This window comes from Podarcis melisellensis (genome assembly GCF_964234715.1).
Source record: "Podarcis melisellensis genome assembly, chromosome: 13".
Classification (NCBI taxonomy): domain Eukaryota; kingdom Metazoa; phylum Chordata; class Lepidosauria; order Squamata; family Lacertidae; genus Podarcis; species Podarcis melisellensis.
In genome coordinates, this window is record NC_138545.1 from 18,263,286 (window position 1) to 18,290,227 (window position 26,942).

A 26,942-nucleotide genomic window follows, 5' to 3' on the forward strand; every position below is an offset into this window, starting at 1 on the left:
CCGATGAGTTGCCATGTCACACCCATGCCACACATTCCAAGCACATTCCATCCCCAGAAAAAGAATCCTGGGAATGGCAGCTACAATTCCCAGTACCCTTAAACTATGGTTCCCAGGATTCTTTGTGTTAAATGTATGATGTTACCAGGAGGGCAAAGTCAGAGGCAGATGTCTTGTGTGCACTGTTGGCTCTCAGGCAACAGGAGTACAATGGAACCTTGGTTCTTGAACTGCTCCATTCCCAAACGTTTCGGCTTCCGAACGTCAAAAACCCGGAAGTAAGTGTTGCGTTTTTGAACGTTCCTCGGAATCCAAACGTCCAACGCGGCTTCCGATCTGCAAAAAGCCTAGCTGTCAGCCCAGCTGGAAGCTGCGCCTCGGAATTTGAACGTTTCAGAAGTCGAACGTCCTTCCGGAATGGATTACGTTCGACTTCCGGGGTTCCACTGTATCTGCTTTGAAGTGGGTGTTTCTTTAATGCCTACACTCTCAAACTGCCTTCACTTTCGTACAATGCAACTTGGCAAGTCAACAGTGTGGACAGTACAGAAGTGAAAGTGTTTTACAGCTGAAATGGCTGGTGCAGCAAACTGTTCTGAGGTTACCGACAGAGGTACATAAAAAAAGAGGACCCAGCACTCTTTGACCACTGCGGGGGGAGAGCTCAGCTTCCCTCTGCCTTTGCTCTTCAAATTATGGGGAATGCAAATTTTCTTGGCAGTTTTGGCCCTCTCCTGCATGCTTCTGGTATACGGTGTCTTTTTTTCTTACTACAGATATACATGTATGTATGTATGTATGTATGTATGTATGTATGTATGTATATGTGTGCATGCATGCATGCATTAAAACCTGAGGCTGAAAGACTGCTCTGGGGAGGGGAAGCTATACTTGCGATGTCATAGGTGCCCAGTCTGTCAACAGTCTGCACAGCCCCTTCTACTTCAAAGCAGTAAAAGTTATTTCCCCTGCACTTGGTCCTCAAGATAATATCATTTGTGTGAGACAAGACCGGGGTGAGTCTGCTTTCTGCAACAGAGTAGGTCCTGTTTTTATGTAGGTCTAGTAGTTTGAGAGTATAGCTGCAGCAGGCACACCCTAATAGTCTATGTTTGCTTTGAAACGTTTGGCAATATTATCTCAGTTTAACTTGTCATACCTTCTTCCAAAAACTCCAGAGAAACACAGGGCTCATCCACACTGACCAGGGTATTCTAACAGAGAATTTCCTCCGCTATCACCAAACTAAGGACTTATTATTCACACTTCTGTTTGTCCCATGATTTCTAGGCAAGAGTCTGGGAGGTTTTTTCTTTAGTCTTGCCAGTTTCCCCAGGAAAACCTGCTGTTCACTGCTGAATCGGAACAAACGCCAATTGAGTTTTCAGCAGATTGACTTTGTTCTGATTGGGCAATAAACAAGGTGCTTTGCTGGGGAAACCCACAAGACAAAAGAAAAACCTCTCAGACCCGTGCCTAGAAATCATGGGGCAAACAGATAAGTCCTTAGCTTGGTGAGAGTGGTGGAAATTCTCTGTTAGAATACCCTGGATCAGTCTCACAGAACAATTTTCAGGGATTCCAGTAAAGATGGAATGGCTATAAATTAAAGCAGAATTAAGCCTTTGCTTAGGTAGTTCCACATGAGCAGTTTCCATAGCTGTGCCCGGATCCTGCCACAAGCCCATTGGCCTAAATTTCCCAGCAACCTTTGGCTACTAGGATATGAGCCACCACTACCATCATCTCCCTTGTGAAAACAGATCCCTACATATCCAGCTCCCTTTGGGAGCTTTCCCACCCCCACACCCCTAGACCAAAAAGATGTGTTCCTGAGCCCTGTGTCTGCATATGCAACACCAAATAAGAATGACAGTAAGAGTTAGAATGGCACGAGTGGTTGAAGCTGCATTTCGCCCTTCCAATCCCATCTCTTTGAGCAGCCACAAAAGATGGTTCGGTCCCCAACACAGATGTTTTCCTCCCTCCCTCTCCCCCCCCCCTGCTTTCAGTAAAACATGGGGTTGCCACTGCTGGTGTGGCCCATTCAGGGCAGCCCCAGGAAATCTTAGCTTCTCCCCCGTTGTGCCAGGGGCTTGAGATGGCACGATCCAAATTCTTTTGGAGCTGGCACTTCCTCTGTTTAACTCAATAAAACGATGGTTATCTCCCCACACCAAGACAGAACCTGCATTTCTCATCCTAAACCAGCGTGCATCTAGATCTATGGGGCCACGCAGATGTGTGCAGAGCTGGTGTTGTTCTCACAGTTCAACCGAGCCAACATGACCTCTTGAATATGCTTTGAGGGTAGACCACGGCACTTCCTGTTCTATTATTGACTTCTGGAGTTGAAACTATGCAGGCCTCCAAGGTTCAATGTAGTGTGACCCATATGCCAAAGCTTTCATTCAAGATGGCTTCCAAAGTTGTTAAGAACCCAGGTTCCAGGGAAGGTGGTGTTGAAAACTGGTGCCCTTCCAAACCATTTTTTTTTTTAGAACTGCTTCACAGTGGAATGGCAGAAAGGCACACATTTTAATTCATCTCCTCGATGTCTTGAACCATCCCAATGCAGCAGGCTGGCAGGACCACTGTCCTTGCAAATATTGGTTTCATCCATCTCAAGCTAGAGACATCACTGAGGACAGCAAAGGGTTTCTGGGGCTGTTGGGCCATTAAAGATGAGATGCCTGGTGCTGACACAACCCAAACATCAGGGTGCTTAATTCTTCTAAGAGAGCAACTGGACTTGTAATGAACCGAAACAAAACCACCCGTGACGATGCTTGACGTTAAACTGCTCTCTCGTTCTCACCCATTCAAGGTGGTACCCAGTGCCGGCAAGGCCTTACAGGGCATGCAGAGGATTATCCCCCTTTCCCTCCAGGCCTTGGGGTCTCCGAATGGGCTGCTAGCACCCCGCCTACCACTGCTCCACCATTAAGTCTATCATGTGGTTGACGCCAAGGTCGGTTGAATCAAAGAAGTCCGTGCAGAAGATGCTGCCCCCAACAGGACTGGTGGAGCCGAGGCCTGATGCTGAGCCCGAGGTCAAGGCCTCTAGCCAATCGACCGGGTCAAATCCAGCACGGGCACCATTTCCTTGCCAGGCATCTGGGGGAGATGGGGGCATCTCCAGAGAGTCAGGGGAGAAAACAGAGGACAGTGAGTCCAGCGACGCAGAGGAAGAGGAGGCCGTCGAGAGGAAGTCGTAGGGACCAGGAAAATCAAAGATGGCGGAGGTCACCAAGGGAGGTTCGCTGCTGGGCCGCGGTTTCTTTGGTGGTGACGCTTCTTGCGGGGATGGGGCAACTCGATCAGGGACTTCTGGGTTCAAGGCAGGTGCTTGAAGAAGGTCACCTGGAGCAGATGAGGAAAAATGGGATATAACTTGGCACAGCAGCACACCTACCATGCCCTCCTAACCCTGAGCTTGTTCAGATCTAAGCCGCACCACCTGTTTCTGTGTCAGGATTTTGCACTGGAAGGCATGGCTAACAATGGCTTTGGGCATGTGCAGAATGCCTGCCGCTCACCATTGAGTAACCAACAATCCTGCCCCACCTGTCTGGGGTTCGGGGGTTATATTTCCAGGGCAGAGAATATGATTCTGAAGCAAGGCTTGAGCCCCAGATTCCTAGTCTTCTGGAAAAAAAATGTATCATTGCCCCATTGGCTCCATTCTTGCAAATTGTGGTTTACGGCTGCCCCCTACCGGTAAGTTGGGTTACGGGGGCCATTTCCTCACCTGAACACATCAGCGGTTCCTCTAAGATATCTTCGATCGATTGGCTTGGCACCAGCTGCAGACAGGGAAGGGAAAAGAAGAGCAGTTACAAAGGGAGCCCTCACCAAACCCAGCCATTCAGCCAGCTCTGGGACGGCAGGGTCCTTTTTTGTACGGGGGTCTTCGCTGTGATGAGTTTCAGGCAGGGGGGCAAGCTCAATATGGCCTAGGAGCTTATCCCATAAATTTGTTTTCAAGACTTCAGACATGTGGGATAATTATAATTAAAAAGGAGAAGAGTTCCTCGGTGCATGTGCAGAGTTTGGAGAAACTGGGCCTCCTCGCCCCACAGTACCTGAGCTTTCTGGATGGCTTCTTGGAGCTCCTCCTCCAGGGACCGGGTTCCTGGGGCTGGGTCCGGGGGGCTGGCTGTTATTTCAAGCGGCAGCTCCATATCAGAATTAATCGGCTCGCAGGAGGCAGGGCACAAAACCTAGCAGGAAAATGGAGGAAATACAAAGTCTAGCGTTTTCTGCCCCAGACAAAAGCCCTCCTTGCTACCAGCCCCACCGATGCTACCCAACCAGGGCTAAAGCGGACTTCTCTTAAAATGTCCAATGCTCATTGGTTAGCAGCTCATTGGGTGATACGCCCCACAAGCCCCCAAACTAAGCCCTGCCACATGCATGCACATGCAAACATGTGCCTCTGTGGCAAGGATCTTTTTGGGCCTAAGCCTTAGGGCTGCCAGCTGCTGACCTTTAATGTCTAAGTTATCTGAGGCAACAGGGAGACAATTTGGTTTTTGCCCCCACCCCTTGCTAGGAGACACCATTAGCAAAAGGGCCACCCCTACTTTTTTGAGCAACAGATTAAGATGGGGAAACAAGCAAACCAGTACTCCCCTAGCAGATTAAGAAAAGCCCAGTTTGTTCATCATATCAAACATATCAAACATACAGTTCATAGGATACAGCTCTGTATCAGCTTCTCTAGCCATAATGTTCTCTTGGGGGTTTTGAATTTAGAGAACAGATGACAGCGGGGGGGGGGGGGTGAGGCCATGGCATGTGGTATTATGCATGTTATGGCGAGAAGGTGCTTTTATTTCTCCCCCATACTAGAACTTAGGGTCACCCACTGAGACTGACTGGCAGCAGATTCAGGATGAAATAAAGGAAGTCCTTCTTCACACTCACACAAATGCACAATTAACTTGTGGAACTCCCTGCCACAGGATGTGGTCATGGCCATAAAGACTTTAAAAGTAGATTAGATAAATCCATGGATTGTTCCGCTGCTATTAACCCTGCTGAAGCCTAAGGCTGCAGCCTAAAAGGATGGAGTCTCCATGTTCAAATGCACCTGAATCCAGTGGGAAGAAGGGCTGTTGCACTCATTTCCTGCTTCCCAGAGCATCTGGTTTGCTACCATGAGGAGCAGAATGCTGTGGACGTTTTTATGGCCCCGCAGCCCTCTAGAATTGCAAATCTCAGGTGGCCTCTCTCCCAGCTCTTTGCTCTAATCCACTGGGATAATCTCCTTCACACAGGCAACCCAGGAGGCCCTCACTCTCTTTTGGATCAGCTGGAGAATGCTTGTTTGCTCACCATGAAGCCATCTTCCGTGCTTCCTCCCTCCTTGGCGCATTCTCTCTTGGGGATGTAGGGCGGAGGTGCCCCCTGCTGGCCGTGGGGCAGTAGTGCTCCCTTGCGGCGGTTCTTGATCCGTTTGTGCATCTCCAGCTCCACTCGGAGGCCGTCGTCGTGGTGTTTCTGCTCCCGGTGCAGTTTCAGCGCCAGGCTCTCAGCCACCCGCTGCTTCTCCCGCAGGGCCTGGGCCTCCTCCTCTAGGTCAGAGGGTGACAAGCGGGCACTGGAGAGCGGGACAGGTGGGGGCTTGGCCCTGGCCACCTGGTAAGGCTTGAGGCGCTCCAGCAGGGCTGGCTTGGTGCCAGAAACAGGGAGGCCCCGCTTCCGGAGCTGCTGGCGGAGTTCGGAGACCTGGGAATCAAAGCAGCGGCCAAAGGAAATTAAGGCTGGATCTACACTGGTTGTAAAAACGCTATAAAAAAAAAGCAATAGCAGCTCTTAAGGCAATTTGCAATTGACGACGGATGCCTGCTCTACAGCACCCTCTGGTGTCACATTTTTATAATGCATTTTTAACATTATAACTGGCCTGTGTAGGTTTGTCCTACAAAAGGTACTATAGAATATTAAACAAGACACCAGGAATGGTCAAGTATCAGGCATGTGGGATCTACTTTGCTTTTTATAGGACTCTTCTTCACCCCGCAAAGATCTGCCAACAGGAGCATGGTGCAAAAGACTGGCATTCAGCATTAAAGAATTCTGAGCCCGGGAATTTGTTTTGAATGCCAGAATGGAACAGAGCTCACAGTCAACCCATTCAGGCAACCCATTCCTGGTTTTCTTCCTTGCTTTCACTATTCATCAGTATAATTTAGAGTGCAGGCCTAGGGGTCAATCTGTTGCAGCTATTGTTAAACAACAGACAAGTCAGGAAACCTTGCCGATCTATTGCAAATCACACAGCCTACTGCCCACCCCTAAAATACACACATTGTTTGTTTGTTTGTTTGTGTGTGTGTGTAGTATAGTTTTATTGTTACATGTTCCCTTCCCTGAGCAATAAAAAGATCCATGACAGCACACTACCCAGGCTCCGCTTGCTCTAGATAATATTAACATGTGTTTATCAAGTAGGGGGATAAGTGAAGGCATGTGCAGCCTGCACACTTTTGCCAGGTGGCAGATCTACAAGTCCCACCACATTAGATCCCCGGAGAAAAGCACCCAAAGAAATACCTAGAGAGGCTTTGAACCCTCAGTTAACTTAGATCTCTCTTCTCTCTTTCTGCCCCATTCTGTCTTCCTTTTGTTTGGAAGCAGGAAAGTCCAGCCCTTTGGGGAAAACGGGGCACTGCCCCACTGACCTTAGCCTGCAAAACTCAGCAAAGAGGAGCAGGAAGATGGGGGGGGGGGGACTTAGTTATCTCTGCCTGTCCTTGGCTCTAGCTCCACCTGCTCCTGGCTTCTCTGCCTGTGGCACCAGACGCCAATAGTTGGGAGAGAATGTGTCTCCCCTTCCAAGCTCGGATAGTTCCTGGGCCGCTTACCAAGAATCTGCCAGATGAAAGGAATGGCTGGTCAGCAGCCTTCAAGGGGTGGTTATGAAGGCAGGTGAAGTTGCACATACTCTGCAGTCTCATCTGAGAAGATCAGGAATTACCAACGGGTATAATTCAAGGATGGAAGCTTCCCCAGAGTTCCCTCCCTTCGTTTCACAACTCCAGGTGTCCATCTTTCTTTCTTTCTTCATATCTTTCCCCCCGCTACCATTTTATTTCTTGGCTTTTGCTTGCTTTTGTTTTTTAAAGTCTAAAGTGGCTTCCCAACAATGAATAAATAAAGCAACCACCACCAAATAAAACAGAATCGGCAGTAAGCAGTGGGAAAATACCATTGAAACTACAGCTCTAAAATCAAAGGCGGCTTGGGGTTAAAAAGAAAAATAAAGTCTTAGTCTGGTGATTAATTCTAATCGCTAGTGCAGGGACCAGTCCATAATCGGGGCACCAGCACTGAAAAAGCCCTTGCTTTTTCACCACTTCGGGAACTTTTTAATGTTTGGCATTTTATTATGTCTTTATATGTATTGGAAGACGCCCAGAGTAGGCTGGCTATGAATAACAATGTTGTTGTTGTTATCTCGGATGGCAGGGGGCAATCAGAGAGAGAGTTTTGGATGCAGATCTTAACTCATGGGCAGGTGGTTCATGGGAAAGGAGGAGGCCTATCCTCCTTCTAGGTGGAGAGCCTCGGGCGCGGGTGCAAATAAAGCCCTCCTGTCTTCTCCATCTGGCCTTTGGCAGTTCCCTCTAGGCCACTCCCTTTGGCCCTGCTCTGCCCCCTTCCCAACAAGAGCTTTTGCCTGGCTGGACTGTGTCCTTGCACTCTTGCTCACCTGGATGGAGGGGGGTCGGGGGTGAGATTATGTGAAGAGACCTCTGGCTTTTGTGTGTAGCCTGCTGAAGAAAGGAGCAACATCCATTGCTCTGCCCGCCTGCTGCCTCGGCCCCACCCAACCTTTGTCCCTGGCCCCGCCCACCTTGCCCATGTGGCCTTCAGAAAGTTGCCCCCTTGTGCTGACGATTACGCGCCCCTCTAGATCTTCCCATCTAACCAGGTTCTTTGGAAGCCTGGCTCTCACTGCAACAGAACGGCTGAAGCGGTTATTTGCAACTGAACTTGATTTGCAGAAACCATCTCCGAGAGCGGAATTCCGCCCACGCAGAATCCGATGTGTGATGGCTGGGAGTCCTCCTGCCCCAACTCACCGTTAGCTCCTCCAAGTTGGCAGGCAGCAGTTCCGGTTTGGGTGGCGAAGGGGAGGTTGGCGTGGCTGGAGAGGGGAGAGGGAGCGGGTGAGGCCCACTTGGTGGCGCAGGCGTGCCAGCGAAGCTCAGGACCTGCTCTGGAGCACTGCTGGGCAAAGGGAGAAAAGAGAGGCGTTGACGCTGGGTTTCCCCATCCCAATCTTCTCTCCGGCTTCGCTAGTGTGCTTTTGTCTAGGGACAGCTTTCCCGGAAGCAAAACGGCTTACCTGGCTGGGACAGCGTGCACGGCTCGGACGCAGAAGGTGGCTGGCGACGTCGGCGTGGGCTGCTGCTGGCTCATGATCTGGAGCTGCAAGAAGACCTGCTGCTGCTGGAGGACGCGGGCGTAGGCCGCATCCATGGGCACCGGCGCCTGCTCCCCCTTCTGGTCGGGTGGCATGTACTGGTGGTACTTGAGCTTCTTCACTTTGGGGCGCGGTTCCTTGGCCTTCTTGGGGCGTGGGGGCTTCCTGGCCTCAGGGACCTTGGATGGGGCCTGTGAAAGGCATCAAAGTGTGTGAAAGAGAGCAGGAACGGGACTCTCAAAAGACAGTGGTGCATAGTGGTTAAAGCAGGGGGGCTTTCTAGAGCTAGGTAATACTGCTACCTTGGGCACCCCCGTTTCCTAAATTCTTGGGCCTTCAGAACATGGGTTAGCAGCAGAAGGAGAGACCAGGGGCCAGCCTCCAACTGTCCTCCCTGCCGCAAAAGAACATCTGACTCTGTCCTTATGCAGGAGCAAAGGTAGGGGGTGAAAACCAGCCACCTGTTTGTTTGTTTTTTTGCATTGGGTTATATAGATTCACTTCTTTATTAGCCTCCCAACTAAAGTAGGGATGTATAAAAGGCAGAAATATTCAAGAACCCTCAGAACAGGTCTTGTATGGCAGCAGCGCAAATGCCAATAAAACCATTTCAGTCAGTGAAAAGCAATAAGGCAGATTTAGCTGGGCACCTGAATAGTAATGAGGACAGCAGCGGACATGTTTCCCCCTGAGGGCAGCTGTGGGATATAGTCGCTGCCTTGCGCTCCCCCAGAAATCTTTGCTCACTTTTTACTACGTGAAAATCGGCAGGGTGAGGAGACAAAGTTTCCCCAGAGCTCTGTTCAAAATAGGCAGCTATCTGGATTCGGCCTGCAATTCATCCTGCACCAATTCATACTTTTCTCTGATAAAAGACAGAGCAGTGGACTTCTGCTTCCTCCCCAACCTCCCCGTTCCTGCTCTTGATTGTCTCTACCTTGAGGAGTGAAACGGAGGGCTTGGCAAGGGGGCTCCCCCCTTGGGGAGGGAACTCAGCCTCAGAGGTGGATGAGGACACAGGAGGCAGCTGTTGATCCAGGATCGGAGGGAGGTCCAGCTGCAAGGAGAAGAGGGAGAAAATGGAGGCCAAGTACCCTCCTAGCTCCCAACTCCTTCACCTCCTCTAAACTGGCAGCCCCCAAACTTTCCTTTCCTATAAAGCCAAGCATCCTTCCCTTCTGAGAGTTAAGCTTTCAGCTTTCCCATCAGCTGGCATGCCCCACTTTTCCCTCTTGTGTATAATTTCAGCTAAGAAGGAGAAGAACAGCGAGAGGCAATGCCGCTGGGCAGAAAGTGGGACAGGGCTATAAAGCATCAAAATCGAGATGTGGAAAATATAGAAACAACGAGGAGAGGCAGGACTGAGATGTGGAGATATGCTTCAGAGATCCAGATCGTGGGCTGGTCTGAAAAATTAATGATTATAATTTGGACTATAATTTGGTGCTTTTTATTTTAATTGGAGTATTATGATTGGAAATATTGATTGGATGTTTTTTATTGGAAAATCAATAAAAAATGATTAAAAAGAAAGTGGGACAGGGCTTTGAAGGAGGTGGTAGGGAGCTGGGGAGTCGACAGGGGCTGGTTTGCTATACAGTACCTGCCCACCACGTCCAGCCTTAAAACCCTAGATTCTGTCCTGAAGCCTAGAATGGGAATTCTTTGGCATGCGCACAAAGACGTACGAAATATAACAGCAGTTGAGGACAGGATGTAGGACTAGATAGGCCTGTGGCCTGACCCAATAAGCTCATCTTGTGCTGAATGCAATTTTGGGGCGGTGTGGAGGCGGGGAGATCACAGCACACAGGCAGTGCTGGCTTCAAGATTTGGTCAGTGTGGAGGGTGGAGGGACTGAGTGTCCAAATAGGACCTCAGAATAACCTCTTCAGATAAGACAGGCAGCATTATTTGTTAATACTGGGAGTAGTAACAGTCACATTACAACCAAAGGTCAGTGTCATCATTTCCAGAATTGCTGCCCTGGAACAATCTCTTTCTCTCTCTCTCGGCCTCCAAAGGCTTCTGGCCTCCTCAGTGCCCCCAACCCTCTCTAGAACCTGGAATAATTTGGGAGTGTGGGTGTCCTGTGTGAAGCTGGGGGAAGCCAATGGTGGTGTCAAAGCTTTTGGCTTCCAAGTGAATCAGAAATGAATCTTGGGGTGCAGGATTCTGTCCTTCCATGCCTGCCAGTTTAGGCCTCGGTGGGTCGCACATGTAAGGGTTTGTTGGAGTGGCAATCGAGGTACTGAAAGTGGCAACTCTAACCTGAAACTCCCCACCACCACAAGAGCAGCAGACTGGCAGCAGGCTTAGTTATGTTAACTTCTAATTAATTCTGCTGTGTATAATTTTGAGGGGAGGATATTATTGTGTCCTGCAAAAGGGGAAAAGAGGCCAACCCCTCACAATTCACTCATCATTGTGATTCTTATGTCCTGCAATATTCAATCATGCCCTGTAGAGGGCAGCACAACCACATCATATACAGTGGTACCTCCATTTACGAACAGTCTGATTTAAGAAAGATTTGGTTTACAAGATTTGGTTTACAGCCCTGTTTAGGGAAGCTTTTAATGTTTGATGTATTACAGTATTTTAATATTTTTTGGGAAGCCGCCCAGAGTGGCCGGGGAAGCCCAGCCAGATGGGTGGAGTATAAAGAATAATAATAATAATAATTATAATTATTATTATTAACTCCGCAAAACCGGAAATAGTGTCTTGCTTTGCAAACTTTACCTTTGTCTAAGAAAGGAATCTGAATGGTGGAAGGGCACCGGCGGTGGGAGGCCTCATTAGGGAAAGTGCGCCTCGGTTTAAGAACGGTTTTGGTTTAAGAACGGACTTTGGTTTAAGAAGGGCTTCTGGAATGGATTAAGTTTCTAAACCGAGGTACTACTATATATTTATTTTACTTACTTGGAAAGAGAGCTATTATAGATTATATCTCAGACATGAGAATCAGATATTTAATACTGAGAGGGAAAACTGGACACCTACAAAATGTTACATTTCCAGGAGTATGCACCAAGCGCCCTGTTCTTATCCTCTGTCCCCCCCTTCATCTCATGTCTCTTCAGCATGTACAGGTGAGTTCTACGCAGGTGCTTACCTGAAAGGCCGCCGTTGCGGTGGAAGGGTTCCCATGGGCACTTCCAGGAGACAGTGCAAAGCACGGGGAGGAGGAGGAGGAGGAGGAAGAAGAACTACTGAGATCTTCCTCAAAGGTGAAGGAATCAGGAGCAGCGAGAGTTGCATCTGCAGACGTTTTGAGTGAGAGATAGGAGGGAAGGCATTATTATAGCAGGGTAGATATATGCAAGGATACATAGTTCTGGCCCTAATCCTAAACATGTGCCCGGAGGACGGGGGCAGGGCAGGTGGACAAGCAAACACACACAAACACACCATTGTCTTTGTCACCTTCAAACTTGTGGAAGGTGGCTATCTGCAGCAGGGAGCCTGTTAACAGAGTCTCCCCTTACATTTTAGAACCCCGGAAAATCAAGAGTTCTAGAAGGTGAGTCCCTGTGTATACAAAAGGCTCCTTGGTGCGGAAGCTCACGAGCTGGAAGGCAATTGAGAACTGTGACTGGGTAGAGCTTGTTTGCTTATCCTTGCAGCCTGGCCCTCGCCCCCAGCCACACATGTTTAGCTGATGCATTGCCTGAGGAGGGAAGGAGGGTGATTTGATGGGTGCTAACAGAGCAGCAATTGGAACCCTGCTCTGCACACATTCCATCCAAGAAGCCGAGAAGTCCCAATTAGGCAACCCTTTTGCAAACCTTTTGCAAAAAGCTCCCCCAATTTCCACCACGTTTCTTCTCATAACAACCTCCCGCTGTCAATATTCCCATTTTGCAGATTAAAATGAGGCAAAAGGCTGCGTGCCAAGCCTGAGACAGAGGCAGGATTCAAAGCCACTTTTCCAAATTCAGCTCCCTAGCCCTCACCGGAATTCGCTCTATCCTGTTACAATCCCTCCTGCTGGGATTGCGCCAGAGTCCAAGCGCTTTCCATTAGGACCTGCCCCTCCATAAACAGCCACTGGATCCTTCCCGTCTCCCAGGCAGGATTCCCCGTTTCCACTCCATGAGACAGGAGGATTCCCCAGTAAGGAGAATGCCAAGTCAAGTCCTTACCCGCCATAGCATCCTTGATACCTGGATCCAAGGAGAGGATGTTTTTCTTCACCAGCTCAAGTGGTCCAGGGCGGTGTAGGATCTTCTCACTCAGGTCTTCGGCCAGGCGAGCCTTCTTGTCCTGCAGCTCAGAAGGGTCCCCCGGAGACACTGCGGTGAGAAGAGCAACTATCAGAAGAGCAGGCTTGTGGGATCAGGCAAGAGGACCCTGCAGTCCAGAATCCTACCTCCCAACAGGAGCCAGCCAGATATTCCTGGGGCAAACTCTGCAAACAACGTTTGAGGGATGTAGTCATCCCCTGGGGTGACCTGGAAATCCAGTCGGAAATCCATGGTCCATTTGCCTTATTTCCACATCAATTTGTGATTTATTTATTTTTAAAAGAAGTCTGCAGAAAAATAATACAGTATGCATATTTCTCCTAATGTGTGCATTTTTAAATGCTACTTTGCCTAATATTCTGCAAACCATTTCCCCTAATGTAATTTCTGCACATTCATTTTGCTAATTTGTGTGTTTTTGTACACACTTTCCTCCTAATGACGTGCATTTTATCTGCTCCTTTTGGTTGGCCATCTGCACCGCAAAATTCAGAGAAGCGCTGTGAGTCCTGGAAGGCCTGCTTCTTGCCCTGCTTCTTGCCCTTGCCCTTTCCCACCAGGCCTGGGAGGGCAGGGCCAGGACAGACTCCAGCTACGAAAGTTGAGGCTGCAGAACAGATTCTTGAGCTGCAGTATTACTTAGGGATTGTTCTTGCTGTTATTGATACTAATTTTTTGTATCTTTATTTTAGACCTGATTATAATTCATGTGGCAATTGTTTTGTGTATTTGTCTATTTTTTGATGTCTTACTTATTGTTTATGACTATTTTTGTTGTAATTATGTGTTTTTTTCATGTTGTGAGCATGGTTTGATTTGTGGGAAGGTGGCATACAAATGAAATGATGTGTGTATGTATGTATGTATGCATGTATGTATTTCAAACAATCGCCGCATTTGGGTGAATTAGGCAGGCTCACATTAAAATATAAGCCAAACCAAATGCTTCCTAGGCAGAAGTTGCTCCTTACCTTCTGAAAGCTGGCCCTTAGCAGTGCTGGTCTTGTGGGGCCGGGGCGAGACTTTCAGCTTGGCAATCTCATTGGCCTGAGGAGAAAGCAGCAGAGGAATTTTTAGCATTCTTAGCCAGGCGCTCAGGTAGAAGAGCTAGGAGGCATATTTTGCTCACTTAGGCTCTGAAGAACCACCACCAGTCAGAGTTATGCCTTCCAACTTTTTTCCTACTTGAATTGCAACCCTCCAACGTGGAATCCACATTTAATTTTTCAGCTATGCACGCCCATGGCCAATGCATAGAAGAGGGAATTTTGGTAGCTGCAGCTTGCGGGACTAAGATAACAAAAATCTGCACCACCACACCCTACAAAATGTCATATTTTTTTATAAGAGTCCAAAATGCCTGCCTTCCATTGCTTCTGCTCTCTCGCTCTCTCTCTCTCTCTCTCTCTCTCTCTCTCTCTCTCTCTCTCACATACACACACCTCTCTATTTTTGGGCTGGGCTGCCTCCAGGCCTGAACAAAAGAACCACTAACAGTGGCTCTCTTCCTTCAGCAGTGGGATATAAATGCAGTAAATAAATAAATTAAAAAGCACCTGCCATTTTAGATACACTTCTGCTGCCGTGCATAAATTAGTCATATTGTGATTAATATATTTTCATGTTTTTTTATTTTACAATAAATGATGGTGGGGTTTGTTTTGTTTTTTGCATTTGAAAGTTTGGTCTGGACCCTGTTCCTGCTTGCCCACCACACTCAGGTGCACCCAGAGCAATGGCCTCTTGCTTCCTGCAAAAAGAAGTCGCTCCTCGCTGGGAGGCGGGTGCTCAATAGAGTCCGTGAGCAGTGGACCCTCACAGAGTCCCATCAGACGCTCGTAGCGCTGCTTCCCACACATTGTTCAAAGCCCTGAGCCCAGCTGGTACTCACCCTGTTCTGGCCCTGGGTCCCATTGGGCTGCGAGAAACTTGCAAGGGGTTTGTTGAGTGCTGGAGGGATGATAAAGGGGAGCATGTTAGCAAACTCTAGAAGAAACTGCCCTCCCTACCTGTTGATTTTGGCCTGCCACTCTGTTGTTGCTAGTCCATAAAGAAAGAGGAAAGTGGCAACCTTATCTCAAGGTTAGAAGACCAGCTCTTCTTTCCTTAGCACCCACCCACTCCTTCATCCATGCAGAAATCCCCTTTGCAATGTGACTCCCTTCGCTTTTTGCAAAGGGGTGCGAGGGAGGGGCTCACCTGGGAGTAAGTGGCGTTTGGAGAGCTGCTCTTGGGACCGCCGGTGTTCCATGCGCAGCTGCAGAACTGTAAGGGAGGTGACAATATATGAATAACGGTAATTACTTTATTCGTCTCGGCCAACAAGCAATAAAAAAAAGCAGTGAAAAATTCAACTCTTAAATCATTTGGCGCTACGCACCCTCCCGCCACAAAGCTAAAATGAAGCCAACAATTGATATATAACTCCAGATTACTGATGTTGTGCAAAGTTTGTAATCACTTGGGCTGAGAGTTGTTAGGAGATTCACTGCCCAGAGCCAACAACTCTCACTACTCTTAACCAACAACAGCACTCAGAATTTGTTTTTTTGGGGGGGGATCCGTGGCTGTTAAAGTAGGATCACAGTGCTTTAAATGTATGGTGCAAATGTGAACAGGCCTATTTGCCCAGCTCCTACTACTCAGCTGCATTATGAATCTAGCACTGTTTCCCCAAAAGTTCTTCTCTGGCTCAGAATGCGTAATTAGATTTTTCAGGGGTTTCATACCTTGGGTTACAGGTGCTTCAGGTTGCGTTTTTTTGGGTTACAGATGCTCCGAAACCCAGAAGCACTGGAATGGGTTACTTCTGGGTTTCGGCAGTCAAGCATGTGCGGAACTGCTAAATTGCTCTTTGCGCATGTGCAGAAGCTCTGAATCGCAACCCGTGCATGCACAGACACGGCGCTGTGGGTTGTGAACGCTGCAGGTTGCGAACGTGCCTTCCACACGGATCACGTTCGCAACCCGAGCGTCCACTGTATTATCTTTAGAAATGAATGGTTCACTGTGGTTGTGCTTTGATACGTAACCCCTGCTCTCATCTGGTTGTGAGCTGCTTTGGCAAGCCCGTGTGGAAGGGCAGCCTACAAATTAAAGTAAATAGCTACTACTATTACTGCCACCACTGCCACCACCTAAAGCCTGCAGCTTTGTAAGCGCATGCAGAACATTTATTTGCTGTCAGCCTACTTCCTCTCAGTTAAACCCTTAACTACTTATTGTGATTACCAGCAGCTCTCCTCCACAGCTGATGCTGAGAACTATAGCTCCCAGGGGGGCAGTGCAGAAAAGTGAAAATGCACAGCACAACCGTTACAAGGGCAGGAGGGAGCCCTTGGGAAACAAATGAAGGTGGGGGGTTTTTTTGAGTGTGCACAAAGGATGCGTGCAATTATTCACTCCTGAAGTGAAGGGAAAATAGTTTGCACTCACTGTGGTTTGAGATTTTAAAGTGACAAATAAAAGCAAGCTAATGAATACATGTTAGGCAGAAATAACTAAAACAGATTACACCATAGAATTAAGATCTTTCGTGGTCTTAATCTGATTTCAAACTTGCAAACCAGCAAGGATCAAGAAGCTCTGGAGTGTCAAATGTTCAGTCCAGCAACCAACTGAAATATTGGGTGCTACTTTGCTTTATCTTTGACAACTGTTACATACTCAGGGCTTGCTCCAGAGAGTGGCAAGGCTGGGCATTTGCTGGGGCCCAAAGAGCAGCAGAAGGCTTGCCTAACACTGTTACAATTTCCAGAGAATATCCAATAAGATCAGATGCAGGCAGAGAATTTTCTTATCTCCCGCCTCTTCCAGATTAGGGGCCACCAGTGAGGGTGCCATGCCCAAAGTCCCCCAAATCCTGGTGCTAGCACAGTCAGTATTTATGTATACTGCATCACAGTACACATGTTACACAGGTAAAAACAGACAGATCGCTGGCCCCAAGAAACTTACAATGGGAGATATGAGGGCAGGGATGAAAAAATGTGGGTGCTGCAGTTAGGACTAAGAAGAAAAGTTAAAGGTCTATGGACAGATACATTTTGAGGGTCTGAAGGAAGGCAGGGAAGCAGCACATCATTTGATTCTGGGGAAGTCAAGACTGTCCACAGTGCACTGAATGAGATTGGAATGGAGTGGGCAAGATGTCTGTTGACTTGAAGAAATCGAGGGAAACTGGATTGGAGAGATCATCCTATTCAACAACCTAGGATGTATCCAGGTTTGCAAAGGCGTGAGGCAAGGTAAGGCAACACAATGTTCTGGAATTGCTTTTCAATAAAACAAACTGAGAACAAAATGCATCAAGCTTTTACTGACTGCTATATGATACTGGGTAATTATACTGTGGAATTGGAAGGGGAAATTAATCTGGGGGTGGGGAGAGAATCACACAAAACTGGCCTGGAAATGAATATATAAAAATGAAATGGATGCAAATTAAGTATTGCACAGAAGCCTCTATTTAAACAAACAATGACAAAATTGAAAAACTGGGAATTACATCTTGTTTGACCAACAACCTGCCCTTTTGGAGGCAAATCCAAGCATCAGAAGAAAGGTCTGCCTTAACGGAATAAATTCATAATTACTTGTCAATGAACGGCAAAATGAAAGCTAAAGGAAAAATTTACAACTCGACACTGAAACCTCCTGTGGATCTAGGCCATATAGTGTGGTGTAGAAGTCTGTTATATCTATGGTTGGTTGACAACATTAGCTGATGTAGCATGACAACATTAACTCATACATAAAGAGCTGTGGAACGATGTATGCACATAATGTTTCTTTGTTCCCATACGCCATGGGAGAGACATGACAGGGGACTGGTGTAAAAGAGCTGCAATACGAGGCCATCTATGATATCAAGTGTAGAAAGGCCAGCTATTTGGTCTGCCAAGCAAGACAACAGGTGGACTTTCCCACCGTACAGAATAGATTCCCAGGGATCAAGTGCATCCCCTTGGCAGAAATAAAATGTGATGAGGTGATCCAATGACGAACCCGTTTGGTTCCCAGTGGAAACAACATGCTCAAGATGGAACGGAATGGCGAGGCAATTCTGTACATTCATGGAGGAGGAACGAACGAGGAAGAGCCAGAGAGAATTAACTTAGGAGGCTCTGATTTGGAACAAGGACAAGAGCCAATCTGCAACCTCCTTGGTTTACTCTGCCTCTTTTACTCCCAACAGTGAATATGTGCCCCTTAGCATAACCAAGTTAATGTTTTCCAGTACTTGAGGTCTCCATTTGTTATCTAGTGTCCATTTACAAAGGGCAATCGAATGAGCGATGGGGCAAATCCTTAACCATGGCAGTTTGACAAGGTATAGGCAAAAATATTTTTCCGGGCATCGCTTGGAATCTAAATGTTTGATGAGGGTAATAATAATTACAAAGAAGTGAATCAAAAAGCATCCACCAAGAAGACATGGAAGGCATAACTGTACGACGAACTGGTCTAATTGGTATGCTCTCTCACATACCCTGCACAAACAGAGGGTGTGAGGGGGAACCTGGGAATTATAATTTTTGCAAGGACGTTGAGAGTTCTCTGTAAGTGTCCCCACATCACCGGGAACCAGGTAGAGTTGGGAGGCTTCCTGACACCCTTTAAAGCAGGTGCAGTGTGGGAGGCTTTTCCCACAGTGCAGGGAATATTCTTCAGTCCAACAGTCACATTTACTTTTGGGCAACCTTCCAGGGGCCACCTGCGAGGTGGTGGGCAGGACCGGGGGCAAAAGTAGGCGGAGAAAGAAATGCAAATTTTGCCTGTGTACAGTAGGCTGGTTTCAGCACACATTCATACACCCCTCTCCATACAGCCAAGGAAGAGGCATTGTTCAAGGACACATCCCAACCAGGGGAAAACATTTGAGAAGGGTGCAAAGTGACTGCAGTGAGGGGTGTGGCCTGGGGGAAGGGGGTGTGGCCTGGAGACAGCCCTGAGGGCCAGGTGAGAGGCCCAGAGGGCCACATTTGGCCCCTAGACCCGAGCTTCCCCACCCCTGCTTTAGTACTATGTCCTATGCATTAATTTAACTGGTAATAAGGAGCCAGTGTGATGTAGTGGTTAAGAGCGGTAGTCTCGTAATCTGGGGAACCGGGTTCGCATCTCTGCTCCTCCACATGCAGCTCCTGGATGACCTTGGGCTAGTCACATTTCTCTGAAGTCTCTCAGCCCCACTCACCTCACAGAGTGCTTGTTGTGGGGGAGGAAGGGAAAGGAGAATGTTAGCCGCTTTGAGACTCCTTCAGGTAGTGATAAAGCAGGATATCAAATCCAAACTCTTCTTCTAATAATTCTGCCCCTTTCTCCACCCAGAATCCTTAGCATTTTCATTCTCTAAAGAGGCCAGGAAGTTGGAACAGAACTCTCAGCACACTTAGAAAACTGCAGCTCCCACTGTTCACTGGAAAGGGAGCCATGGCAATTTGAAATGGTAAGTGAATCAAGTAAGCCAGACCTGGACTACAGTCACACTGCACATATCATATCACCTTAAACAATCATGGTCGTCCCCCCAAGAATTCTGGGAGCTGTAGTTTGTTATGGGTGCTGATAAGTTATTGGGAGGCCCCTATTCCCCTCACAGATCTACAGTTCCCAAAACTCCCTGTGAAGAGGGATTGACTGTTAAACCACTCTGATAATTGTAGCTCTGTATGGGGATTGTCGGGGTCACCAGCACAGAGGCACAACTATAAAGTAAGTCCAGATGCACCGGAAACTTAAATTAGTCTTGCCATCCCCAACCTTGGAACAGAAGCAGTTTTCAGGGCCCTTTAAAAAAACCATGTCTATAAGCCCACAGAAATTCAAATGCTGCTGCACTGGGGAGATCGCTGGGAAGGATAACCTTGTCCAAGGAAGAACACCAAAGGGATATGGCTGAGCGGGTGAGCCCTCCCCTTGCTCTGCCGTCAAACAGCAGGCACGTCATACCTTTGGAGGGTGGGACTGCTGCAAGCGTTTCTATTCCTGTGACCGCTTCTCTCCTGCCTGGGCATTTGTCCCGTTGTCAGCAGCAGCTGGGGTGACGCCACTCGCTATTTATTTAAACGGCTGGAAACACAAGATGCCCCAAACTCCCAGGCCAGAGGCTGGCTGCAAGGACTGCTTGCAGGGAACCCACCACCAAACTGCAGACCCTCCAAGTGTCCCCATTTTCCAGGGACACCCCAAATTTACAGAAGCCGTCCCAGTTTTTGATTTGATTGCAGGTCCCGCTTTTCCTTAGGATGTTCCTATTTTCATCAGAGAAATGTTGGAGGGTATGGAGTTAGGTGACCTCAGAGCCAAGGAGATGATACAATTTTTAGAAGACATCTGAAGGCAGCCCTATAGACTTTTATTATGTTTTTATACATGTTGCCGCCCAGAGTATTGTTATTATTATCAATATTATGGAATAGGATGTCCCTATTTTCTTTGGATAAATGTTGGAGGGTATGCAAATACTCAAGACATGGGGGCGTTGAGTGTTTCACCGCTTTGGGGAACTGTAGCCAGTTCCATGCCCTCAATATGAGAACCTGCCTACACTCCACATACTGTACTTAAAGCATCTGGGGGCTGTTTTAGGGCCAGTTTTGCCCCTTTTCTAATCACTTCCGGGTTCAGTGTGATGTTTGCTTGCGCAGTCACGCACATATTGAACGCACATAAAACGGTTGTTGCCTGTAATCAATACACTGATTGAATGTAAAACACATTTTTGCATCAGTGCTTCACTGCAGTAGCCTTTTTGAGAAACTGGAGGAAGCAGGATAATTTACAAGTTAAGAAACAAAAGCTGCCACTGCACATATACTATGTAAAAGAACGAAAGTTTACTACCCCAGCCTTCTCTCTCCCTCCTTCTCTTCTTCCCCAACCTTATCCTGTTTATAATATTAGTGTCTCAGATCAAATATATCTCATCTGCAGAAAAGATTCTATGAACGGAAAACTGAGGCACTGGGTGTACTTCTGTACTTCAAGAAAATCTTTGATAAAAACAATTTTTTAAAAGGTTGTCACACATTATTCCTGTGACTGTACTCTGTTTTTAACTGTTTCTAATTTGAAATTGTTGCAACCTACCCTAGGACCTGCTGGTGAGGGGCCACTAGTAGTAATAGTAGTAGTAGTAACAGTAGTAATAGTAATTACCGGTAGTATTATTTAGGGGCAGGAAAGATACTTTTCATTATTGTTAATATTCCCTAGCACCAGAACCAACACAGCCACTAATACACAAGGAAACAAGTGTCCCTGAATGCTCAGTGGGCCCTCCTTGATTAAAAATGGTCCCTGCAAAAGCTTTAGCAAACCTACCAGTTAAAAGCAATGCTGATTTTCGTATGTCCATAAGTATTGCACAAGCGGGAGCTATATGTGTGGTGAAATTACGAAGGGTGGTTTGTCACAGGTAAGAAACATGTAAGGCTCAGAAAAACACCATAGTTGCCACCAAGGAATGCCTATGATGCCACAGGCAGGTTGACTGATTACTTGGACTGGCTAGGCCTGAACAAAATGGCTGCTGGACGCCAGGATTAGGTTGTGAGGTACCAACAGAATGGAAAAGTGACAAGTGGTCGTGAGGAAGAGCATGACCCTGGTCCTTACAACTGACTCATATGGCTGTCATACACCATACATTTAAAGCAAATGATTTCCCTCAAAGAATCCTGGGAAATGTAGTTTGTTATGGGTACTGGGAATTGTAGCTTTGTGAGGGGTTGCTCTGTGCTGCACTGTGCTTCCCACTGCCCAACCTGGTCAAGCGAGTGGTAAAGTGACACATTTATTGGCTGGGCAGGGGGAAACCTTAAATGCATTCCTTAAAAAATAAAAAAAACCCTTTAGATTTGAAGGTAATCCAGAAATATTCAGAATCAGGGCTGGTCCTCTCTCTGTTCTGCCTTAGGTACCTCCACCTACATAGATAGGCAATGTCGAGTTGCCAGAATTAAACTCTGCGCATGTTCAGAGGCACTCAGTCAAAACAGATGCAGTTTTTGAAAATTGAATATGCCAGACCTTCCCTTCCTTCACTCAGCCGATGCCCAAATCTACATGAAAAATTCAAAGCCTGAAGATGTATTCACAAATAAGTATCTGGTGCAAACAGTAACTGAACAGGAAGAGCAAACAGTCTCTCATGGGCTATGAATTTCTGAGGGGACATTTACTAGGACCTTTTGCAGGTGCCACAGGAGAGACAGTGGCATACGAAGGTGGCATGCTGGCAACTTCTGGTATAAGGCCCACATTGTGCACCTGTGTGGTGACGTTGGGGTCGAGAATATCATCAGCATTGACTTCAGAGTTTGTTTCAGCCTCGCAGAAACATGGCTGAGATGTGTTCCATTGAAATCCCCACCGATGGGGCCCTGAAGGGCTTATTTCGGAGGGAGGTGACACCCTGCGCCCTTAATTCAGTCCCCTGACTAGTGGAGCGGTGAACTGTTGTTACAAAGGGGCATTGGGAAAGCACTCTGCACACGCCTATACACAACTCCTCTTTACTTGCTCCTAGAGCAAGACCTGACCACGAAAACCTGGCTCAAGTTAAGATTTGGGGGAACTGGGCCTATGTTGTGGCTCCACACAATGCAGTGCACTGAGCCAGGTCAGTGGTTAAAGTGTTGGACTAGGACCTGAGATACTAGCATTTATATCCCCACTCAGCTACGAAGCTCCCTGGGTGACCTTGGGCCACTCTCTGTCAGCCTAACCTACCTCACAGGGTTGTTGTGGGGATTAAATGAGGAGGAGGAGAAAAGGCAGGATATAAATGCAATCAGTCATAGGAGCCAACTCATAGCGGCCAAGATTCCTTTGTGTGTGCCCCCTCCCCATAAAATATTTGAGGGGGCTGAGCCTCCCCAAAGTTGATGGGCACTGCCATTCAAATGGTGCTGACACAAATTTGTCCCTTGGGCCACAATTCACCACAATTCCTGTGCAGATCAGAGACTTTGCTTAGCTTATTGACCTTTCCTGCAACTAGCAGAAGCTGGGAAAACCATTCAGAATAAGCAAATCTGTTACCAATTCTATCCATCGGCATCATTTATTTTCTTATGTATATATCTTATGTTGATTTCTCCCCCCCCCCAAAAGTGGCAAACAGTATAAGGAAAACATAAAATGATATTCAAGCTGTCTTGAAAACTGCAGCAGAAACTGTAGAAGCAGCAGTAGAACAGAATACCTATGATTTACACATGCATGGGAACTGACATGACCTTGCTTGTAGAATGTGTCTTGCCTTGATTTATTTTTTTTATAACTCCAAGCAACAAAATGCAGCGTGGGCTGTTCTCTTAAGAGGACAGGAAGGTGCCTTCTGCTTAGTCAGAACTTTGGTCCACCTAGCTCAGCACTGTCAGCTCTGACTGGCAAGAGCTCTGCAGGGTTCCAAGGCAGGGTCTTCTCTCACAGCTGCACCTGGAGGGGCTGGGAATTGAACCTGCGGCCTTCTGCATGCAAGGCAGATGATATACTCCATGAGCCACAGCCTGTCCCTTACACAGCAGGATATCTCAGGAGGGTTCTGAGGAGAACGATTTATTTATTTTTTAATGGAAGGTGAAACATCTGTCTTAGCCTGCCATAATTACCACCCTGCAAAAAGTCTATTTTAAAAACTTAATAGCACCAAGGTGCCTAAAGCCCCACTCGGGTCCTACTTACCGGAGCGGAATTTGCTTCGGATCAGCATGGATCGTTCAGAAGCCAGGAGTGTCATCTTTGGAGTCCTTGCAGGTATAATCCCAAATCTGAGGTAGGCCCCATGGATATTCAGAAGAGGGGGAAACAGGAAAAGAGGGGAAATGATGAAGAAATCTCCAACTAGGATCTAGAGAAGCCAGCAACAGAGTGCCTGGGCCTAGGGACGCAGAGTTGGATATCAGCAAGAGTGGAGACCAGGGACACCTGGGTTCAAATCCCAACACTGCCATGACTCTTTCATTGTAACCTTGGGGTGGTAACTTTCAGCCTCACCTGTCACCTACCTCACAGGGTTGTTTTGTAGATAAAATGGGGGGGGGGAGTCATGGACGCCACCCTGAGATCCTCAGAAAAAAAGGTAGGCTTACAAATGCAACTCTTAATAAACTAATCTACTGCACTGGGTTGTCGTTGTAAGGCCAATGCTGTGTAATTGTTAGCGACTACTGGACTAAGATTTGGGAAGTCGGGGTTGTTCAAATGTCTGCTCAGCCACGAGGTTCACTGGGTGACCTTGGCCCAGTCACTGTTTCTCATCCTAGCCCACCTCACAGGGTTGTTGGGAGAGATAAGTGTGATATATTGAGCCCCTTTGGGGTGGGGTGGGGGAGTGGGAAGGTGGGATATAAATCTAAACAAATAAATAAATAAAATTTCGAGGGAGGGGCAATGGAGGGAGGAGCATTCCAGTCCTCCTGAGTTCCTTGCGGGGGGGGGGCGGGTGGAACAAAATAGCAAAATTTTAGGAGCAGGCAACTAGCAGAAACGCAGCAGCAGGTGGAGCCGTTCCGTCGCTAAAGATGCAGTTGGAGACGGGGCTTGACCTGTTGAGTTTTTGCCCTGTTTAAAGGGACAGGAGCCCAGCTGGCGGCGTGTGTGAAAGAAAGAAGAGCGAGAGAGATGGTTTAGTTTGCTTTTTTGATCACCTGCTGTCCGCCTGCACCCGCCATGCCCTCCTCGGGGAGAAAGCCCAGGAGGAGAGTGCCCTGCCTGTGCCATCGCCCTAAAGCCTCTCTCAAGGAACCCAGGAGTCCGGGCTGCCCTTCCGCTTCCCCGCTACAGCCCTTTTCAATGCCAGCCCCTTCCCCAAAGCCCAGGGGGACCCAGGCGCCCCGACTCACCGGAATGGACGGTGCAACCCTTTTCCTCCTCCTCTTCCTCCTTCTGCTTGGCTCGGGGGGCGCTGGGAACCGTCCGCCCCCGACGGCTTCTCCGGGAGGGTCTGCCGGCGGCCTTTCCGGGGGGGAGGGGGTGGCGTCCTTCTTTTCCTCGCTGCCTAGGTGAGGATGGCACCGGCGAGGGACGGCCAGGCGCACGGACCTCCGGAGGAGAGGGTTGGGCCGACGGCTCTGCCCCCCGCCTGGGGGTCGGACGCCACCGCGCCCCCCTCCCCGGGCAGCTGGGATGTCCCCGTGCCTCTGCCATGCGCCCCCTCCCCGAGGGTGCCACCTGCCGCGACACCCGACACCGGGAACGCGCTGCTGGCTCAGCAAGGACCACCCCCCTCCGCCATCCTCCCCGTCTTCGTCCTCCGCCCCCTGCTCCCCACAGATCGCCACCGTCCCGCCTCCTTATGCTGCCCAGGAGATCCTCCAGGCTGCCCAGCAGATCTTGCAGTTAGGGACATCCAGGAGTCCCGGCAGCATCCCTTGCAAGCCCCGAGGGCTGGTACTTGGTAGTAGACGCTCCCCCCCCCCTTCTTCAAGGAACCCAGGTGTCCTAGCGCCCCGTCCCGCCGCACGCTCCCCTTTTATTTATTAATTAATTAATGCATACAATTTATATCTCGCCTTTTATTCCAAGGAGCTCAAGGTAGAATACAACCCCCCTCATTTGATCTCTACACAAACAACCCTGCAGATAGGTTTAGGCTGAGAAGCAGTGACTGGCCCAAGGTCACCCCACCTGGTGAACTTCATGGCCGAGTGGGGATTTGAGCCCTGGTCTCCCAGGTCCTAGTCTGACACTTTAACCACTACACCTCACTGGCTCTCTTCCCTAAGCACCATCGCCCGCCCGCCATTTTTTCTCTTTCTCAAGGAACTCAGGAGTTGTTTCCACACAACACCCCTGGGTGTCATCTCACAGTCACTACGTCTTTTCCAAGAAACTCAGGAGTTCCCAGGAAACACATCTGCTGCTGAGGTTGGACTCCTCAGGCGCTGGGTGGGGGTGCATAGCTCTCTGGGCCTCCCTGTGTGGTCCAGGGGACTTTCCCTAGACCATCCCCACTCCCTTGGTCTCAACCCCTCACTGCCCCTCCAACGCATCCTCCATAGCTGCTTTCGCCTGGCTGCAATGTGTCCTGGAACATTTCACCCCGCAAAAAAAATTATAATGCTGGGCGCTGTAGTTTTATCCCTTGCAGAGTTTATTCCCAGCAACCCTTAACACACTACAGTGCCCAGAATTCTTTGCGGGAGGGGATGTGCGTTGAATGTGCTTTCAAGGTAATAGTGTGTACACAGCCATAATTGCATGTTGCTTGCCCAGATGAAGGAGCACTATGTGGGTGGGTGCATAGAAACCTCTGACTTTTTAAGGGGGAACCGTCCCTGTTGTAGAAAGCTTGCTCTATCCCATCTTTGTCTTTGGCTCCACCTGGAATGAGATGTCTTGCTCATGATTTTCCTAGGGAACCCAGGAATTCTGACTTCTCCACATATCCCTTAGCACAAGCATGGGGATTTTAGAAAAACATTTGCTGGGGATACGAAATCAGATTAATCTGAAAGGTTAGAAGTTTGGATGGCTTCCATACAGTGACTTCCCCCAAAGAATAATGGCCACTGTGGTTCGTTCACAGTGTTGGGAATTGTAGCTGGGGGGGGGGGGGAGAGTATGGTTCCCAGGATTATTTCAGGGTGGGGAGCCATTTGCTTTAAATGTGCTTTAGATGTATGGATGGCTTTTTTGCTGACAGATAATTTGGCAGTGTACGGCCTAACCTTTTAATTATAGCAGTTGTGTGCTCAACACCGGAAAGGCATCTGGAGGCATCTGCATAAGCCATCTGCACTGCAGTGAGGGGTGTATACTTTGCACATGCACAGAGGCCGTCACTCCCTCCAACAGCAAACTCAGTGTTCCCAGGCAAAGTTAAATGGAGCTGAAACAGGGACACAGAGAAATAAGAGTGACAGTTGGAAAAGAGAAGCTGAAAACCAAGCAAGGAGGGAGGTGGGTGAATTGTCTTGCTTGAGACCCTAGCAGCTTCTGCAGGAAGGCATGGCTGGACAGAAACTCTTGGTGCATGTGCAGATACAGTGAATTTTTTTTGTGGGAGGTCCCACTTTTCTCTTTTTAAAGTTTCTCCAGAGGGTTCCAGACCTGAGCCCTCATGGTTCTGAAAATAAGCCCCTGGTTCTGTTTACAGGACAGGGGGCTTCCTTGCTGGGAACAGAAATGACCATCCGGTGCAATTCCTCCAGGTAGCCCTAAATGAAAACTGGGCAGGCCTCTGTGTCGCTGCGCAGAGCGATCAAAACAGGGGTCCTCTCATCATCGAGCCCGGCACTGCAAAA

The 26,942-nt window shown here is 48.3% G+C and overlaps 1 protein-coding gene across 2 annotated transcripts; it reads right to left on the reverse strand.

Moving 5' to 3' along the window:
• Positions 1–1,855: 1,855 nt before the first annotated feature.
• On the reverse strand, positions 1,856–24,827 carry MAMSTR (MEF2 activating motif and SAP domain containing transcriptional regulator). Of its 2 annotated transcripts, none has more exons than XM_081886131.1 (14): positions 24,540–24,827; positions 23,380–23,465; positions 14,887–14,952; positions 14,579–14,637; positions 13,659–13,734; positions 12,586–12,735; positions 11,556–11,701; positions 9,375–9,494; positions 8,360–8,628; positions 8,094–8,238; positions 5,341–5,733; positions 4,086–4,223; positions 3,752–3,806; positions 1,856–3,363 (listed from the first exon to the last, which is right to left on the reverse strand). In XM_081886131.1, the coding sequence occupies exons 2-14, from the start codon at positions 23,432–23,434 to the stop codon at positions 2,927–2,929; spliced, it is 2,109 nt and encodes a 702-aa protein (XP_081742257.1). In that variant the 5' UTR covers positions 23,435–23,465; positions 24,540–24,827; the 3' UTR covers positions 1,856–2,926. The 2 variants fall into 2 exon arrangements, with proteins under 2 accessions (XP_081742257.1, XP_081742256.1); XM_081886130.1 differs by having other exon boundaries at positions 8,094–8,241.
• Between the last annotated feature and the right edge of the window lie 2,115 nt (positions 24,828–26,942).